The sequence below is a fragment of the Geotrypetes seraphini genome, chromosome 6, assembly GCF_902459505.1.
Source record: "Geotrypetes seraphini chromosome 6, aGeoSer1.1, whole genome shotgun sequence".
NCBI classification, from domain to species: Eukaryota; Metazoa; Chordata; class Amphibia; order Gymnophiona; family Dermophiidae; genus Geotrypetes; species Geotrypetes seraphini.
The window spans coordinates 47,961,485-47,980,784 of NC_047089.1; the positions used below are offsets into that span (position 1 = coordinate 47,961,485).

Sequence of the window (19,300 nt, forward strand, 5' to 3'; positions counted from 1 at the left end):
GGGTATCAGAATGTTTGCCGCATGACAACTGCTACCACGGCTTTGTAGAAGGTGGGGGGATGGGGAAGAGAGTCAGAGATTATTATATATTTGAGATCTGAGTAATGTGTATATAATAAAGTGTAAAACATTGGGGAAAAATGGAAATGAATATGGAAATGAATATTTGTGATTTGATATATATTTCTATTCTTAATACGTATTTAGTACTGAAAAAAAGTACGACTGGGTGCTGAAAAGTTTGCAACCCAATTAACCGAGTTCCTAAATTCTGAGCGTTATTTTGCCACTGTAACTGAAAAGAGTGTTATCTTTTTTCTTGAAGCGCCAATTTGCAGAAACAAAATTCTATGGGCTCCTTTTACTAAGCCGCGTTAGGGCTTTAACGCGGGGAATAGCGCACGCTAAATTGCCATGCGTAAGACCTTAACGCCAGCATTGAGCTGGCATTAGTTCTAGCCACGTAGCGCGGGTTTAGCATGCGCTAAAATGCTGTGTGCGCTAAAAACGCTAACGCAGCTTAGTAAAAGCAGCCCTATGTTTTGACATTGTTTTAGAGATTATTGATTGAACTATATCCACGTCATTCTCTTCTTGGTTAGGCTGAGAACGTTTCAGCCCCCCCTCGTATCGTGTGCTGTTTGTAAACAACACGGGCTCAAAGAAGAAATGAGCCACAACAAAAATGAAATTTGTGGGCTAGTTTTTAAAATTACATTGAATGGAAACAAGTCTCTTTCATGCACTTTTCAAGAAAACCACATACCCCTGTAATGTTAAGCCATGAAACAAATGTTTGCTTTGGTCGGGTTTGATGATAACCTCACAGAGATCAATATTCAGCAGTCTACTATCTGGTAAAAGATAACCAATTAACTTATCCAGTTTTCTTTAACTAGATATTCAGTTAAGTCAGCACTAGAGAATGACACGGTGACAAAATTCATCACCGTTCCCGGAAATAATCCTATGTCATTTTTTAGTGTCTATTTCAACCTCAGTCCTTCTACACCAGCATTCTTCAAAGCAAAGCTTGCGGGTCAGTGGTTGTGGCCATTCATACTCTGATTCTTATGGGAGCCAAGGATAATGAAGCCATTGTGATATCACTGATGTGATTGGTTCTTAGGCCCTGGTGGAATGAGGCATTATGACATCACAATATCTGCTCTGGATACCAGAGACTGTCATTCTGTAGTGTCTGTTTCAACCTCGGTCCTTCTACACCATCATTCTTCAAAGCAAAGCTTGTGGGTCAGTGGTTGTGGTCATTCATACTCTGATTCTTCCCTCTCTCCTTAAAGAATGACATGAAGATGGTTTCCAGCGGTTATCCGCGGCGACGGGAACGGTGATGAATTTTGTCACCGTGTCATTCTCTAGTCAGCACCACTGAGGAGGCAAGTCATCAAAGGGCATTAAGGCCTGGATTCTATAAATGGTGTCGGTATTGATGGCCTTCTAAGAAATGGCTGCTGATTACGCACCGGCACTGTTTGTAGGATCGCAGGTGGGTTTTTCTTTTTAACACAGGTGCCTTAAATGTGGGCCAGCATTTTAAAGGTCGACATTTAAGGTTCTGGTCTTGCACCTATGGAGGCGCATAGGGACACCTACATATGCCTAATGCTACTTCTGACGTAAACTATGCCCCTGCAAGCCTTAGGCATCCATAGGCATCCCTATGCACCTTTGTAGGTGCAAGATTGGTGCCTTAGAACAGCACTTTCTTTTTTTTTTTTTTTTTAGAAATATGCCTCCTGGTTGGTCAGTTAGGCAGCGGTAGGGTGCAGCGCGTCTTGTACAGAATTTTAGCCTGTGCATCAGCACACAATCGTGTTAGTGCACGCCACTGCATTAGCATACGCTAACCGCTAAAGATGCCCATTATATTCCTATCTTATATATACAGCATTCCTATTTTGTATGCACTAATACGCTTTTGTGCCCTTTGATGAATTCCCTCCTAAATATCATAAGCTATAATTAACCAGATGTCTTAATTTTGTTGAACTCAGATCTACTGCTTGTGTGGTCTGATTTAATCGATTAAAGTTAACCAGCTAGCACTGACTTTTGATTCAATGCACTTAACATATAGACACGCCTCCAGCATGACCCTCACCCCAGAACGGGCATCAAGACATCTGTCCAAACGATATCATCCTTCAGTAGCCCAGCAATTTCAACATTGACAATGTAAGCAGGTAAACTCTTGATGTCAACTAGAAAGATCTTTTGAATATCAGTCTCAAGGTGAACTGAATATATTAATCATTCTTGGAAACAGTCTGGAGCTGATGCCTCATTTGTAAATGTTTAATCTTTTTGTAAGTGCTGAGCAAAAGGGATGTGTACCTTGTTAACAAAGAAAAACTCCCTTTTGCTTTTGAGGTAGTTCGATAAATTCCCATATTTGCAGTATTCCACAATAACCATCAGAGGGCCTGCACGAAAAAAAGAGAGAAAATATGTTTTCAAAATAGCAGAGGACAAGCATATAGGAGAGTGGATCAGCTGACTAACTTGAAGAAGGTTTTCAAAAAAGACAAAGGTGCATTTCCCAAGAAAAACTGCTGATTTCAAAACCACTTGGATTTTTTTTTTTTTTAATGTTGCTGCAGGAGATATATTTAAAGGGTCCGGTAATCAGGCCAAAATACCCTCCTAGCCTCTGATTGTCCTTTTGTGTCTAGTTTAGTTAATTGGTCTATGTACATCTCCCTTGTTCTGTTTTTTTTATTTTTTTATTTATTTTTTAAATATCTTTATTAATTTCAAGTATGAACACTGCAATACATATATCCAAATACATAACAAAACAGAAAGAAGCACCTTTTAATTTGCAGAATTTAAAGTCATCATTTTCCCCATCCCTTTTACTAAACAATGATGTACATAGTTATTCATGTTACTATGAAATCCCCCCCCCCCCCCACCACCGCATGTGTATAGAAAACAAACCTATATTAAAGAGAGATATCGATTATATAGATTATATAGATGCAATAAAAGCTGCCAACGGGCCCCACACTAACTCAAATGTCTTATTATTCCCTAACAATTCCGCATTCATTTTTTCATATTTGAAAATAGAGCATAAGTTTGCCCACCAGAAAAGTTAAGTTAAGACGATCAGTGCACTTCTAATTTCGTGTTATCATCTGAGTGGCTATCCCTGTCTTGATCAAGAAAAGTCGACATTTATACCTATCCATTAGGGGCTTGACATGCAATAAGGTGCCACATATAACCAACTCATACGTCAGAGGAAATGATGAAATGTATTGATTTTTAATATAGCCCATTGTTTTTATTTATCGTAAATGGGCAGACTGGATGGACTGTTCAGGTTTTTATCTGCCGTCATTTACTATGTTATGTTACTATGTAAACCATTTTGATTTGACCCTTTTTTTGTTATAAATGGCAGTATGAGGGGTCACGTGATGCAGCCTACCTAAGCAGACGTCTGTGTGGAGAGCTCCCGCCTCATCCCCTCTTTAATCAGCGATTATTGCCTGCAATCTGGTTTCCCCGGGTGTTTTTTCGGTGGGTTTTGCTGTGCAAACGGTGTCACTCCCCCCCGAAGTGCTGAGGAGATCGTGGCGCACCGAGTATGCCTATAAAACCGGCTCGGGGATCCCGGGACAAAACTCTGACTACCCCCTCCAAGATGGCGGCGGACCAGGCTACTTTTACGATCCCGGCTGGGGACTGGATAACCGACATTACTAAATCGGTGTCGGCTGCTCTGGCGGATCGTTTAAACAAAATTCAGTCGGCAGTGGAGGAACTGAATGAAAAGTTTGACTCACATACTCGGCGCCTGAATGCAGTAGAGCAGCGCGTGTCTGATCAGGAAGACACGTGCGCGAGCATGGCGGCACAGGTGGCGGCTCTGCAACACCAGACCCAGGAGATGGCAGCCCAACTAGATGACCAGGAGAACCGCAGCAGAAGGAACAACTTGCGGCTAATTGGGATCCCAGAATCGGTCACGGAGGCGGCGCTCTATGATGTTTTCAGCAACTGGCTGCCGACGACTCTGGGCCTTGATAGGGCTGCCTCCCAGTTTGCCTGCGAGCGGGCCCACCGCGTTGGAGCGCGGGTCTCTGGAGCCGGGAGACCGCGTGTGGCTATTGCACGCTACACAAATTGGCGTGAGAAGGACTCGCTGCTCCGTGCGTTCCGGAAGGTGGGGGCCCTGGAGTATGAAGGCTCTAAAGTACTAGCCTTTAATGATTATTCCATCAGGGTGTCTGCTCTGCGTAAGGCCATGTCGCCCTGCTGTACCAACCTGCATAATCGGGGGATCAAATTTGCCCTGGTGTTTCCAGCCCGCCTGCGTGTCTGGCATGATGGTCAGAACCACTCATTCTCTACGGTGGAGGAAGCCAGGGCTTTTTTGGAGAAATTGCCTGCTTGAGCTCTTTTTTCGGGCCTGGAATGGTTTGGCCTGTTGGGGCTTTCGGACTCCTGGGAATTCATCGCGCTGGGAGAAGTGCTGCTAGGACTGAGCTTCCCTTCAGACTTGCCTGCTCGGGACCTTATGGGTCTTATATTCCATCGCTCGAACAGCAGTGCCTCTGGGGGAGGATTTGTTGTTCCTGCCTCCTGCCTTCCGTATAGCAGCACTGACTGAGTCTATTGGCAGAGGGAGGCGGTGTGAGGACTGCTGTCTAGGGCTTTCGCATTTGGATCTGCCTGGTGCCCTATACCACTTGCTGAAGTTTCCAGCCATGACCATAGTTGGACTTTATTTTTGCAATGTTATTCGACAGTACTCCTTTGCTTGTTAACAATGCCTGTTTGACTTTGTTGCACTGTGGTGCTGGGGGGACGTAGACATAGGGGGTGGGGGGGGTCTCCGGGTAGGTTGGGGGTCTGTTTCTGGGAATGCATGCTGGGGGACAGGGTGTGCTGGAGGGGGAGGGGGGTAGGAGGCGAGGGGCAGTGCTGGGGGGAGTGAATGGGGTGGATGTGTGGGGGTGGATGTGTGTTTGGTTGGTGTGTGCATGGTTGGGAGGGGAGAGAGTAGGGGATTGCTGGATTCTGTGGGCACTTCATCTGAGGGGGGCCGGGCCTGGCTGGGGGGCCTGGTCTCTTCTTTCACTTTCTTTAGCTATATTGCGGCACTTTCGGTGGCTTTGTATGCTGCACAGCTATGGTTAATTTGACAGTGGTGACTCTTAATGTTGATGGTATCCACTCTCCTATTAAACGAAAGAAAATTCTCACATGGCTTCGGCAGCGTCGGGTGGATATTGCTTTCCTTCAAGAGACCCACCTCACGTGTGCTGAGCATGAGAAGTTGCGCCGGGAATGGGTGGGGGAGGTGAAGTACTCAGCCTACAATGGCCGCCAGAGAGGTGTGGCTATCTTGGTCCATAAAAACTTGCCCTTGCACGTTCATAAAACAATTCAGGATAAACAGGGCAGATATATTGTGGTTGCAGGGGATCTTTGGGGTTTTCAATTTCTTTTTTGCAATTTGTATGCTCCGAATGTTTATGACCATAGCTTCTACTCTGGGCTGCTGGGCATCCTGGCACAGTTCCCTTCTTACCAACTGATGTGGGAGGTGATTTTAATGTCACAGCTGATCCGCTGGTTGATTGTTCTCCTGCCAGGCCGAGACCTCGAAATCACGAGCAGCGAGGGGTGAATTTTTTCTGTACTCAATTGGCGGTGGTGGATACTTGGAGAGTTCTCCATCCTTTTGATAGGGAATTTACGTTCTACTCTCATCCCCATTCTATGTATTCTAGACTTGATCATGTTCTGGTATCCCACGGCCTCTTTCACCGAGTGGATAGGGCTTCTATTGAGGATACTGTTCTATCAGACCATTCTGCGGTCCTGGTGACCATAGAGGTCACGGAGCGCAGGGGTGATAAAACTTGGCGATTCCCGGCCTCCCTTTACAGCGATCAGAAGTTTCGAGAATATTTGAGAGACAAGTGGGAGGACTATGACTTGCATAACAATACCTCTGATGTGGATCCGGCAGTATTCTGGGAAGCCTCGAAGGCTGTGTTGAGGGGTCATATCATACAATTTGTGGCTGTACGGCGGAAACAACAGGGGGAGAAACTTCTCGCATTGAAAGGGCAATTGGCCGAGCTTCGCAAGCGTCACCGAGTGACGCTACAGGGACCGGATAGTCAGAAGATTCGTTCCCTACGCTCTCAAATTAACGAGATCATGGATGCTAGGGCCCGACAGGATATTTTTTATCAAAAATTTCACCTTTATCGATGGGGCGGCAAAGCAGGCAAACTTTTAGCGAATCTGGTTCGGCCTTACCGGAAGAAGAAAATTATCCGGGTGGTTAAGAATTCGAGGGGAGAGACCATCACTCAGGAGTCGCATATTCGAGAGCAGTTCGTTGACTTTTACAGTGCACTTTATGCGAAACGGGACTTCACGATGGAAGAACGAGATAGCTTCTTTTGGGATTTGCCTATACCGAGGTTGTCTGAGGTTCAGTCGGAGCAGTTGAACGCTCCCATTTCCTCGGAGGAAATCCGAATGGGGATTAAAAAGCTAAAACTTGCTAAATCGCCTGGTCCCGATGGATTCGGTCCGGAGTATTACAAACTTTTGCCCGACTTGCTTGTACAACCATTGGGTGATTATTTTAACTTCCTTTCTACTGCGGCGGCTGGCGTCCCGCATAATCTTGCTCATATCTCCCTGCTCCCGAAGCCGGGAAAGGATCCCATGCAGGTCGGCTCATATAGGCCGATATCCTTATTAAATCAAGATGTTATGGCGACTCGGTTTAATGTGTTTCTCCCTCAGCTCATCGAGGCTGATCAGGTGGGATTTGTACCTCAGCGTTATGCATCGATGAATCTCCTGAAAGCGTTGACCGCCATACATGAGCATAGGGGGAGCGGGGGTACATCCGCGTTTGTCGGGCTTGATATGGAAAAGGCTTTTGACAGCATTTCTTGGCAGTATCTTTTTTGGGTGTTGCAGGAGTATGGTGTGGGTGGGACTTTCCTTGCCTGGATCCGAGGACTCTATACGGAGCCGCAAGCTCGGCTTATTATTAATGGCAGCCTTTCGCAGTCCTTTCCACTTTGCCGGGGCACTCGCCAGGGTTGTCCCCTCTCTCCCCTACTGTTCGTCCTAGCTATAGAACCACTTGCTATTAAGATTCGAACCAGCCCTGCCCTACGGGGCATCTGCATAGGTGGATCGGAGTGCTGTATTACTTTATTTGCGGACGATATTTTACTCTTCTTGGACCAGGCCCCCATTCATCTGCCGGTGGCGTTGCAGCTGGTATCGGCGTTCGGTGTCCTCTCCGGTCTCCGAGTGAACTGCGCGAAATCGGAATTGTTGCCTCTGACGGGGTTGGGGTGAGAACCGTGGCACTCTGGCTTGCAGATACCTCCAGTGACCGCCCCCATGAGGTATTTGGGTATCTATCTGCACCCAGACCCTGGGGTGATGTACCAGAGTAATATCTTGGCGGTACTTGATAAGATTCAGGCTTTGTGTCCAGTGTTCCCTCTAAGCGGGCGGGTGTTGTGAGCAAACTTTTTTCACCGTGAGCCAAAAATATCGGGCGCCAGCAAGTTATGAGCCAACTCGCCCGATTCTCCTCTCGCCGCCCTGCCATCTGCCGTACGCCTCTTCCGATCGTGCGCTGTGACGAGAAACGTGTGCGCTGCGATGTAATATTTTGTGCGCCAGCGCAGCTTAGCGGGAACACTGGTTCAAATGGTTTTATTTATTTCCCCAAATTTATTTTTGTTATACGCATTGAAAATATTTGATATTGCGTTTAAATCAAAATCTCAATAAACTTGAAACGAGTGCCCGTGAGATTGTGGGAGGGTTAAATACTCAAAACTTAGAAGTTTTTGCTACGCCAGCTTTCTGGTATCTTTACATACAGTGGCGTACCTAGCATATGTAACATCCGGGGCCCATCATTTTTTGGCACCCCCCCCCCCATCTGTAAGAAAAACATGATTTTTAGTAACAAACCACACGTCACACATGAGTACCTAGGAAAAGGCAGCATCTTACATATTGCAGTGAGCAGTACATCAATACACCCATTGTAAAACTAAACAAGCCAGACCAGCACAGATCAATCCTACACCGTCAATCCTAACAGAAAACCATGTCTTTCGAACACACAGAACACAGAAAACACCTTCGCCTAGTAAGGAATATGTAATCACAAACTAACCCCTCCCTCTTTTACAAAACTGTAGTGTGGATTTTAGCTACGGAGGTAACAGCTCTGATGCTCATAAAATTCTGAGCATCAGAGCTGCTACCACCAAGGCTGGTGCTAAAAACGCTTCACAGTTTTGTAAAAGGGGGGATAAAATAAAAATACATAGACAAAGGTTAAATTGAACCAGCAAGAAGCTGGACTCTGCATACAATGCTTCACAGAAACAGTGACACATGTCTCCTAAAGCAATAAATAAATAGAAATTTTTTTCTACCTTTGTCTTCTGTGGTTTCTCCTTTCCTCATCTTCTTGTAACTCTCTTCCTTCCATCCACTGTCTGCCGTCTCTCTTCCCCTATATGGCATCTTCTCTCCTTCTATGCCCCTTCCAGAAACTGTATGCCTCCCCCTTCCATCTCTCCTTTCACCCCATTGGTCTGGCATCTCTCTCCTCGCCTTCCCTCTCCCACACCTCTCCTCATAGTCTGGTATCTCCCCTTCCCTGATTCTCTGGCATCTCTCTCCTTTCCTTTTCTTCCATCTTTCGCTCCCCCTCCATGCTCTCACATCTCCCCCTTCCTTTTCCCTTAGACTGGCATACCTTCCTCCTACACTCCAAGCCCTGGCATCTCCTTTAATTCCCTCCCTCATCTTCCTTCTCCCTCCAGCTGGGTACCGCAACACTCTTCCCTGCAGCTCTGCACTTCCCCACAATTGCCATGCTTCGGTTCCTCTTCTTCCTTCCTTCCTCCCCCCCCCCCCCGCGGGACCCTGCGGCACCATCAACTCTTACTCCCTCTAATGTCGGCCCTGCAGCTCCAGACTTCCTCGCACCTTCTCCCCTCCCCCTTTGGATCGCTATTATTTTAAATGTTATAGCCGCGGAGCTGTATCCATCAGTGGAGATGTCTAACCTCGGCCTGCCCCGGAACTCTTACTGCAACAGTGACTTCCTGTTCCTGCCTAGACGGGCGTCTGCTGCAGTAAGAGTTCCGGGGCAGGCCGAGGTTAGACATCTCCACTGTTGGATACAGCTCCGCGGCTATAACATTTAAAATAATAGCGATCCAAAGGGGGAGGGGAGAAGGTGCGAGGAAGTCTGGAGCTGCAGGGCCGACATTAGAGGGAGTAAGAGTTGATGGTGCCGCAGGGTCCCGCGGGGGGGGGGGGGGGGAGGAAGGAAGGAAGAAGAGGAACCGAAGCATGGCAATTGTGGGGAAGTGCAATCCCCCCAATGCGTCCCCTTACCTTACCGACGCGTGTGTGCGCTGTGAAGAGAAACTTTGCGCTGCGATGTAATATTTTGTGCGTGAGCGCAGGCCAACGCAGCTTAGCGGGAACACTGTTTGTGTCACGTGTGGCGGGATCTTCCACTGTCCCTTGTGGGGAGAGCGGCGCTCATCAAAATGATCTTACTGCCTAAGATACTGTACCCTATTCAAACGGTGCCCTTTTGGATCTTACAGCGCGATATCCGACGGCTTCACTCTCTTTTTTCTGTATTTCTCTGGCGCGGTCGGACTGCCCGTATTGCTTATGTTAAATTGACCCTTTTTAAGTCGGAGGGAGGGCTAGGGCTTCCTGACATCCGGGCATACAACGTGGCAGCTTTAATGCGCTTTATTCATGAGGGAGTGACAGGGTCGGCCAGATTTTCTCCACGGGGCTGGCTGGAGGGGTGGAGTGCACCTTACACTTTCTTGAACCTTCTGCATTCCCCGGGGGGATTGCGGGGGGACATGTCTTCTAAACTTCGGTTCTTGCACCCTCTCCGCCAGGCTTGGCAGTGGTGGCGACGAGCGCAGTTGAAATCTCCCCGGGCATCGCCTTTCCTGCAACTGCAAGGCAATCCGGAGTTCTTACCGGGAGCGGGGAGATCCCCATTTGTTGATTGGGCAGTGCGGGGGGCTCTTACGCTCTCGCATCTGATGGATACAGACACGGGGGTATTTGATTCTTTTGCACAATTTCAGGATAAGTGGGATGTACCCAAAACTCACTTCTTTGCCTATTTACAGGCCCGCCATTACTTTCAGAGTCTTTGCTCACACTATGGAGCGGAGTGGTCTTGTGGACACCTGGATGTATACCTATTACGCACACCGTCTGCTTTGAGCTCACTTGCACTCTGGTATCGGGTGGTGCGTTCGTCGGCGTCACAGGGGCACCTGACTTTGTTGTGCGATGCTTGGAACCAGGATATGGCTTCCCACTATACCCCTGACACTTTCTTGACGCTGTTTCACACTCTTCATGCCTTCGTGAAGTCTGCGGCCTGGCAGGAGACCCAATTTAAAATCCTTCATAGAGCTTACATTACTGCAGCCCGGGGTGCTAGAATGGGTCTTTGGGAGACACCCCCATGTCTTAAATGCAGTGGGGCCCCGGGGACATTCCTTCATTCCTTTTTGGAATGTCCCGAACTTTCTTTGTGGAATTTTTCCTTTGCGCAGCTTAGGCTGGTTCTCCAGCGCACTATTGAGTGGGATTATAAGACATTATTGCTCGGAGATCAGACTCTGTTAGAGGACCAGGGCCTCACGATTCCTCAGAGGCGCTTTATCTACCTGACGCTGTTGACAGTCAAACGATTGATCTTACAATATTGGACCCAGACGGGGGCCATACCCCTGGATTGTTGGATACATCAAATGCATGAGTTAGCCCGCTTTGAGCTTAGTTACTACAAGCACTCTACAAATATTGAGGTACTAGCCTACCTGGCCTTATGGCAGGCTTTTCTACATCTGCCTATAGTTTCCAGCGAGGAGGGTTTAGGGGGGGGGTCTGGCTGATGGGGGTTTGGTTGTAGAGTATGTCTGTGTGTGAGGATGGTGTGTTTGTACGGGTGAATGATGAGATTCTGGTTTGGGGATTTTCCTGAGGGGTTAATTTGTTTGTTCTATGTGGGAAAACAAAAAATTTTGATGGGGTTGCCCTGAGGACCAATTTGTTGCTGCATTGGATTAAGTGCCATGGTTTTTCTGGAGGTGCTTTACACTACCGCTTAGCCTGTTGTATTTCTGTTGACTTGTGTTTTGCTCTCTCTTCTTTCTGTACTCTTGGTCTCTCTGGTTGACTCCTCAATAAACATATTTAAAAAAAAAAATAAATGGCAGTATATCAAATAAATAACTATGACTGTACATCTTAAATACAGCTTTTCTCAGATCCCTCCCCGCATCTTCCACCCCAGTCCTGTGTAAATAATTGAGACCCTGCCAGCACAATCCCAACTCTGCATCCTTCAACTCCCTATCCTTTTACAATAATGGCATTTCCTCCTGGGAGTATTTCTATATTTAGCAGCCGGCCGCTAGAGCAGTGCTTCTCAACACAGTCCTCGAGGCACACCTAGTCCCGTCAGGTTTGCAGGATGTCCACAATGAATATGCATGGGAGAGATTTACATACCAAGGAAGCAGTGCATATTTATTTATTTATTCAATTTTCTATACAATTCTCCCAAGGGAGCTCAGAACAGTTTACATCAGGGGTGTCCAACCTTTTGGCTTCCCTGGGCCGCATTGGCCAGAAAAAATGTTTCTGGGGCTGCATAAACACTGCAGCAAGACAGAGGAGGGAGCCGGCAAGATGGTAAACACCCGGGGGCAGCAGAGGAAAACACTGCATCGCCTTCGACCGGGGCCGCACAAAATACTTCACGGGGCCGCAGGTTGGACACCCCTAGTTTACATGAATGTATGCAAGTACTCAAGCATTTTTCCTTGTCTGTCCCGGTGGGCTCACAATCTAATGTACCTGGGGCAATGGGGAGATTAAGTGACTTGCCCAGGTTCACAAGGAGCAATGTGGGTTTGAACCCATAACCTCAGGGTGCTGAGGCTGTAGCTTTAAACACTGTGCCACACACTGAAAGCCTGATGGCACTAGGTGTGCCTCAAGGACAAAGTTGAGAAGCATTGCTCTAAAGGGAGTATAGTGCTAGGAATCTGTCAGTGCCATTTTTCAAGAGGTAGTCACGGAGGTAGGAATAATGGGGGATTATTCCTGCTGCCTACTAGATCCTTGGGGACAAGCTTTGGGAAGGCTGAGGGCAGAGGCATTGCAAGGGTGAGAGGTGCCTAGGGCGTTGCTGCCTGGGATGGTGATGCCCCTCCCCCACCTTCATCTCCAACCCCCTGCTCCTTCCCTGATCCCGCCTGCAGCGTGTACCTCCCTCCCCTTTCTTTGTACCTCTAGTTGAAGTTGCTGCTTGCGGCGGTCAATAATATGGTCCTCATGACCCCATCGGCTCTCCCTCTGATGTCACTTTCTATGCGCGGCATCCAGAAGAGCCGCCGCGAACAACTTCAGCTAGAGGTATGGGGGACGGGAAGGGGGGGCATGCAGGTGGAGAGGAGGGATGGGAAGAGGCAAGGGGCGGAGAGAAAAAGGAGTGCTGGTTCCCCAACCAACATTGCGCCCAGGGCAGACTGCCCCTCACGCCCCCCCCCCACCTTACTACGCTACTGGCTGAGGGTCCAATATTTTGTTTAAAAAAAGAATACCAGATTGGAGTCGGGGAGGGGAGGGGGGGGAAAGAAATCTAAAGAATCTGCCATTATTTAAAAGGGATCAAATTGAAGGGGGCTATTTTACCAAATCACCAACCCTGAGTTGGGGCTGATATCTTTGCATTGCTGTGACTGGGAGAACCTATTGCTTCCAGCAGCTCCAATTCAAAGATGGAGGTTTGGTTGTTGTGTTTTTTTAAGTTTGTCTGTGGGAAAACCTATTTTACCCATGGAAAGGGCTTTCATAAAATCACAAGAAAAATATAATAGGGAAAGAGTAGGCAGAATACTAACACAGCATAAAAACTCTACTCTCATCTAAAGAAGTGGATAAATCCATTGCACAAAGTTTTCAAAAAGTGGAGAAAAAGACCTCAGTAGGAACAGTGCTCTACCAAATTTAAGCTCACGCTAAATGATCCAGCAGGCACACCTTAATCACATTATGCACATAGCATATCCATAAGCGTGAGCTTAAATTTGATAGAGCACTTTTTTCAATTAAGTCCTTTTCCTCCAATTTTTGAAAAATTTGTGTAACGGATTTGTTCACTTCTTTAGATGAGAGTAGAGTATTTGTATTGTGTTTTCATAAAATCAGCCCACAATATGCTTTCATATCAGTATGCATGGTGACAAGTACCGTGTTTCCACGAAAATAAGACAGTGTCTTATATTCATTTGGGTTCCAAATAAGGCACTAGGTCTTATTTTTGGGGTATGCACAGGTCTTATTTTTGGGGTATGCACATGATCATTATTTTTGGGGTATGCACATGATCATCTCTCCTTCCCCCCAATTCTTCCTCTTTCCTTTCTCTCCCCCACATGTGCAGCATCTTTCCTCCCCTCCCTCCCTCCCCTCCCCCTGTGCAGCAGAAGTTTGCCCAGCTTCTGTCCTTCCCTCTCTCCCATCTCTTATGCAGCAGAACCCTTGCCCAGCTTCTATCCTTCCCTCTCTCCCATCCCTTATGCAGCAGAAGTTTGCCCAACTTCTATCCTTCCCTCCCTCCCATCCCTTGTGCAGCAGAACCGTTGAGCACCCCCACCCCCACCGCACAGCCAAACCTCTGCTGACCCTCCATCTTTCCCTCCCGCCGACCGTGAGCCCTACCTTCAACCGAAGCAGCATCGGGCTGGCAGCACTCTAAACAATCTGTTTGCCTTGTCCATCAGGGATTTCACTCTGCCGCATTAACACCAAACAGCCTGTTTAGAGTGCTGCTGGTCCGACGCTGCTTCGGAGTGGGAAGGATGGAGGGTCAGCAGGGGTTTGGCTGCACAGGGAGGGGGGGGGGCGGGTTGAAGAGTTGCCAGCAACTCTTCAACCCAGGACTACAGCTTATTTTGGGGGTAGGGCTTATATTAAGACCTACCCCGAAAATGATGCTAGGGTTTATTTTCGGGGAAACACAGTAGGTGTGCATAGTCCCCCATCCTCATCACCTCATTCCCATTCTAATAGTGAGGGTGAGTGGTGCCCGGGGTGGTGCACCTCACCTCCGCCCTCTTCTCTGCTCCCCCGCTCCTTCCCAACCCCCCCTGCTGTGCGCGCGCCCCCCTTTCCCTTCCCTCATGCCTCTTTAATTTTCCAGGCGAGAGCAGCATCACGAACTTGCTGCCTGCGTCTTATCAGCTCTTCCTCTGGCGTCACTTCCTAGGCATGGTTCCTGAAAATTACATCAGACAGAGCCAACACCGATGCGGGCAGCATGTTCGTGATACTTCTAGTGCTGGGAAAATTAAAGAGGTACGAGGGAAGGGGTGCATGCATGCAGCAGGGGGGTTGGGAAGAAGCGTGGGGTGGAGAGTAAGATTGGTGCCGGTGCTTTCACCAAGACAGAACCCTGGGTGGACCGCCCCCTACCTTACTACACCACTGTCTTCCTGAGCAGTGTATATAGATTTGCCCCTTTGTCCTGAGTGTCTGTCATAATTAAATTGTAAGCTCTATCAGGCAGGGACTGTCTCTTGAGTGTTTAATGTGTAGCACTGCGTGCATCTGGTAGTGCTATAGAAATAATAAATTGTTGGTATGTTCTGGGGCTTAATTTGAGAAGAACATGGAAGGAATCATAACACATGCAAAGGGAAATTCTGCACTGTACTTTTTTTTTTTTTTTTTACAAAAACACCTTATTTTCTGCATAACTCTGTCAAAACATGACCAATTTCAAATAAATTTTGGATATACCATCCTGAATAAATTTGCAGTAAAGCTACACTCATGCCAGACTCCTCACCTAAATGATGTGATGTCACTTCACTATCTGATTCTTCAACTGGGCCCTGCTGCTTCCTGACTGGTGATCGGTTGAGCTCAGCTCTCACAGTGTCTTGAAAATATATTCTATGCTTACCCTCTCCCACCTCTTTTCTAAAAACTCTTGCACCAGTCTGTGAGAACCATAACCTTTCCCTAGGTACAAATTTTTAATAAGGGTCAGATCCTCTTGACTGAACACCACGGCGACTGTTTATGCTTAAAGCAAAATGGTGCCTGCACTTATCATGAGCTTATTGTAAATTTATTCAGGATGATATATTCCAAATTTTATTGAAACCGGTCAAGTTTTGACAGAGTTATGCAGAAAACAAACTTTGTACTTCTTTTTTTGAAACATAGAGCCTGATATTCCGCGCTATCTAGACGGCCAGGAACAGCTCTTGGCTGTCTAAATAGCGCAAAGCTGGGTATCCGTCGATATTTAGCAGGGGAAAGCTGGCTATCTCAGTCTCCAGATTGGCCGGTGACTGGCTATGTCACATGACATAGCTGGTCACCGCACATATTCGATGACTCGCCAAGTTTGGCAGCCCAAAAGTTTCAAGTTTCAAGTTTATTAGGTTTCTTGATTAATCGCTTAATCAGACTTCTAAGCGATGTACATATTAAAATTTACATTTGCTGGGAGACAATACAATACATAAAATACTTAAAAGGACAAACTTACACTCAATTTAACATATTCTTAACATTAGGTACGGAGGGATGAAATACAATTCATTAAAGTAAAGAAAAGACATTAAGAGAAAATACAAAAGGGTAACAAATTAAAAAATATAATAAAAAGTAGAGTAATAAGATAATAAAATTAGTTTGTAAAGGCATCCTTAAAAAGAAATGTTTTTAAGTTACTTTTAAATTTTCCAAAGTTCTTCTCATCCCTTAAAAAAATTGGGAGGGCATTCCAAGTTTGTGGAGCAGTACAAGAAAAAATAAATTGTCGTCTAGTGTGGTATATCTTTGGCAATCGAGACTTAGCCGAATAGCCATTGAATAGCTGGATGTGTCTTGACCGGCCACAATTAGACTGAAAATTCAATGCTGATAGTTGGATACAGTACCGGCATTGAATTTCTGGTATTGCTGTGGATTGCGGGAGATTGCCGGTGATCTGAATATGAGCCTGATAGTCTAGAACTAGGCGTCTGAGGTCAGGTGTCCCTTTCTGCGCATATATGCACCAAAAATAGCACTTACTGTACATATACACCTAGGATGTATATACGAGCGGAACAGGGCTGGGACATGGGCGTGTCTCCCAGTTATGTGCACATCTTATTTAGTCATTTAATTTTTTTCGCCTGTTCTCCCAAAGAAGCCCAGAACAGGTTACAAGGTAACATGCACGAAAGCAGAAGGATCTTCAAATACACGTATCGCGTATAGAAAAAGCGCCACCAACTGGATAAAACAGGCGTACATATTTCCCACATTAGAGTTAATTTACCCAGGAACAGAATGCTCTCTATAGTCCAGATTGAGTCCAAGTTTATTATATGACCCATCAGAATGTAAAAAGATACGTTTTTACAGCTTTTCTGAAGTTCAGGAGTACTTCCAGTCAGTGGTATATTAAGGGTAGGAGGCGCCCCCCCTGCCCTCCTCTCCATGTCCCCACTCCTTCCTGCCCCCACTTCACACTCGTGCTCTCCCTGCCCCCCATACCTCTAAATCTTTCCTAACGCAAGTGGCATGTCCCTTGTGCCAGCATTGGATTTCCCCTCTGATGCCACTTCCTGACCCCATGACCCGGAAGTAATTCAGAGGGGAACCAGGCTGGCGCGAGCAACAGGCAGGAGAAATTGCTCACGCTAGCGAATATCTATAGAAGTAAATTAACTATAGACATCTAAATGAAAGGCACACCACGGCCAGGTTATGTAAGCATTCAAAAACAGAATCTGAACACCCAGGTTCCATTATAGAATAGGTTGCCCCGCACAGCATTAGGGCACCTACAAGAAGATGTCCACTCTTAGAACTGCCCACCCTAGTTTATAAAATATATACTTATGTGTGTACAGTATATGTACATTTCTACCTATTTCCGAGGAGCATTTCAGTCATGATTGTTGCAGCTTCTATAAGGATATTTTAAAAAGACAAATGGGCATCTCCATTATCTTTATTAAATATTCCTCAGATAGGTGCCTGCACTGACTTCCAACCTAGGTAACATAGTAAATTATGGCAGATAAAAACCTGGACAGTCCATCCAGTCTGCCCATTAGTTATTCTCACCAAAAATACATGACTAGATTAAATTGTCTCCCCTTTGACATTTCTGAGCCACAGATCAAAGTCCACCCGGTATTGTCCTAGGTTCCAACCACTGAAGTTGCCATCCAAGCTCACCCCAGCCTATCCAACCATCCCGTTGTCTGCAGGACATCCATTGCAAAGTCTGGCCAGTAACGTCTTCATGTTCCAAGATGATCTAATGATCAAATTACCCTCCACAAATTCAACCTGTTCAGCATATTGATGATACAAAAGTGATCAGTGGTTTACCTCCATGTTTTGTGCAAGCTCCCAGCAAATTCACCACATTAAGGTGATGTCCAATATGAATTAGGATTTTGAGCTCGGTCATCAATGCTTTGTATTCACTGGCCGTTGCTCCCTCTGTGAATAAAAAACCGCAGCAAGAGTTTGGCATGGGTGGATAAATTGTCATGTACTATTCCACAGACATAATAAATGTAATTTCACAGATTTCACACTTCATTAAGACTAGTTTAACCCTGTTTCATGAGGCTTTCTCCAATATACTTTGTATAAGCTCAGGCATAGCATATTTTCTACAGTTTCTTCTCTTGCCTGTCTCATGTTCTACCTAATATATAAGGAGAAATATATTCCCTTAGGCTTTGGCAGCTGGCATCATGATTGTTGTAGTTTTCCGGGTCTTGCCATGTGTGAGTAGGTAGTGGTGTAGTTGGGGGGGAGGGGGCAGACCACCCCAGGCATGGTCTTGCATAGGGAAAACTCCAGCATGAGATGGCATAGGATGAAGTTAAGAGGTCATAGGTTCGGGAGTAATCTAAGGAAATACATTTTTACAGAAAAAGTGGTAGATGTGTAGAATAGTTTCCTGGTAGAGGTGGTGGAGACTAGAACTGTGTCTGAATTCAAGAAAACATGGGACAGGAGTGTGGGATCTGTTAGGGAGAGGAGATAGTGGATGCTACGGATGGGCCATTTGGCCTTTATCCGCTGTTATGCTTCTATGTTTCAGAAGCAGGGTGGAATGAGGTTCAAGAACTATCTGGGGCTATCTAATGTATAATAGTAACTACGAACCGTATGGCCTACCTATTTTCACTGCAAATGTGCTTAGAACTATGATAATGATTGTAATTCATGAACGACTTGGTTCTTTTAATTTTTTTTGTGAATCCGCTTTCAACTATCACATGCACAGATGATATAAGCAATGTAATATATTGTAACATATACAATTGAATGGTACAAACCGCCGTGGCTAGATTGATAACAGGAACCTCAAGATGTGAGCACATTACACCATATCTTCGACAACTTCACTGGTTGCCAGTTGTATTTAGAATCCAATACAAAGCAATTATGATCTGTCACCAGTTTCAATATGGCATGATTCCAGAATTCTTTAAGAGTAAGATGTCTAGTTATCAGCCAACAAGATCACTGCGTTGAAAACAAATGTCAACCCAAAATATGCGGAAACCAATGCAATGGCCTTTTCATGTGCAGGGGTAAAACTATGGGATGCCCTTGTTGGCCAAATTTGGAAATGCAGTGGCAGGAGTTCATTTAGAAAACTTAAAAACACAACTCTTTGTTGATGCATTTTTCTGAGCATTGACTGTTAGAATTAATGCTGTCTTTTTCTACTTGTCCTGATTTGTTTTAACATTTCATGTATGTAACCATTGTGTAAACCCTTTTGATATAAAACGTTATAGAGATTTCTAAAATAAATAAATAAAATATTCATTAAAAGTATCTTATGTTGATCTTTATATAAAGTGTTACACCCCATTAATAATCCTGATTAACCTTTTATTTGGCATCGTTGCTCAGAAGCAACATATGTCTTCTATGGCTCTTAAGGGAGATCTGCATCTCTAAATGCCTGTTTACTTGGTACTGTTGCTCTCATTCAACATCAAGTTACATAAAGCAGCCATTTCACCATCTGCCAATTAAAGGGTTAAAGTAAATCCATATTTCTGCTAGTACTGCTATTTCAGTCTCTGATCTGTCACACATTACAATGAACTGCTGACCTGTTATGTAACAGACCAAAATG

The 19,300-nt window shown here is 45.8% G+C and overlaps 1 protein-coding gene across 4 annotated transcripts in view; it reads right to left on the reverse strand.

Annotated features, from left to right (window-relative positions):
- The window catches only part of FLT1 (fms related receptor tyrosine kinase 1), a 284,781-nt gene that overhangs the window by 38,124 nt on the left and 227,357 nt on the right, over nucleotides 1-19,300 (reverse strand). For all 4 annotated transcript variants that reach the window (XM_033949142.1, XM_033949140.1, XM_033949141.1 and 1 more), the window contains 2 exons: nucleotides 17,521-17,634; nucleotides 2,359-2,447 (listed from right to left, as the gene is read on the reverse strand). In XM_033949142.1, the coding sequence (XP_033805033.1) occupies nucleotides 2,359-2,447; nucleotides 17,521-17,634 (203 nt within the window). The remainder of the gene's footprint in view (nucleotides 1-2,358; nucleotides 2,448-17,520; nucleotides 17,635-19,300) is intronic.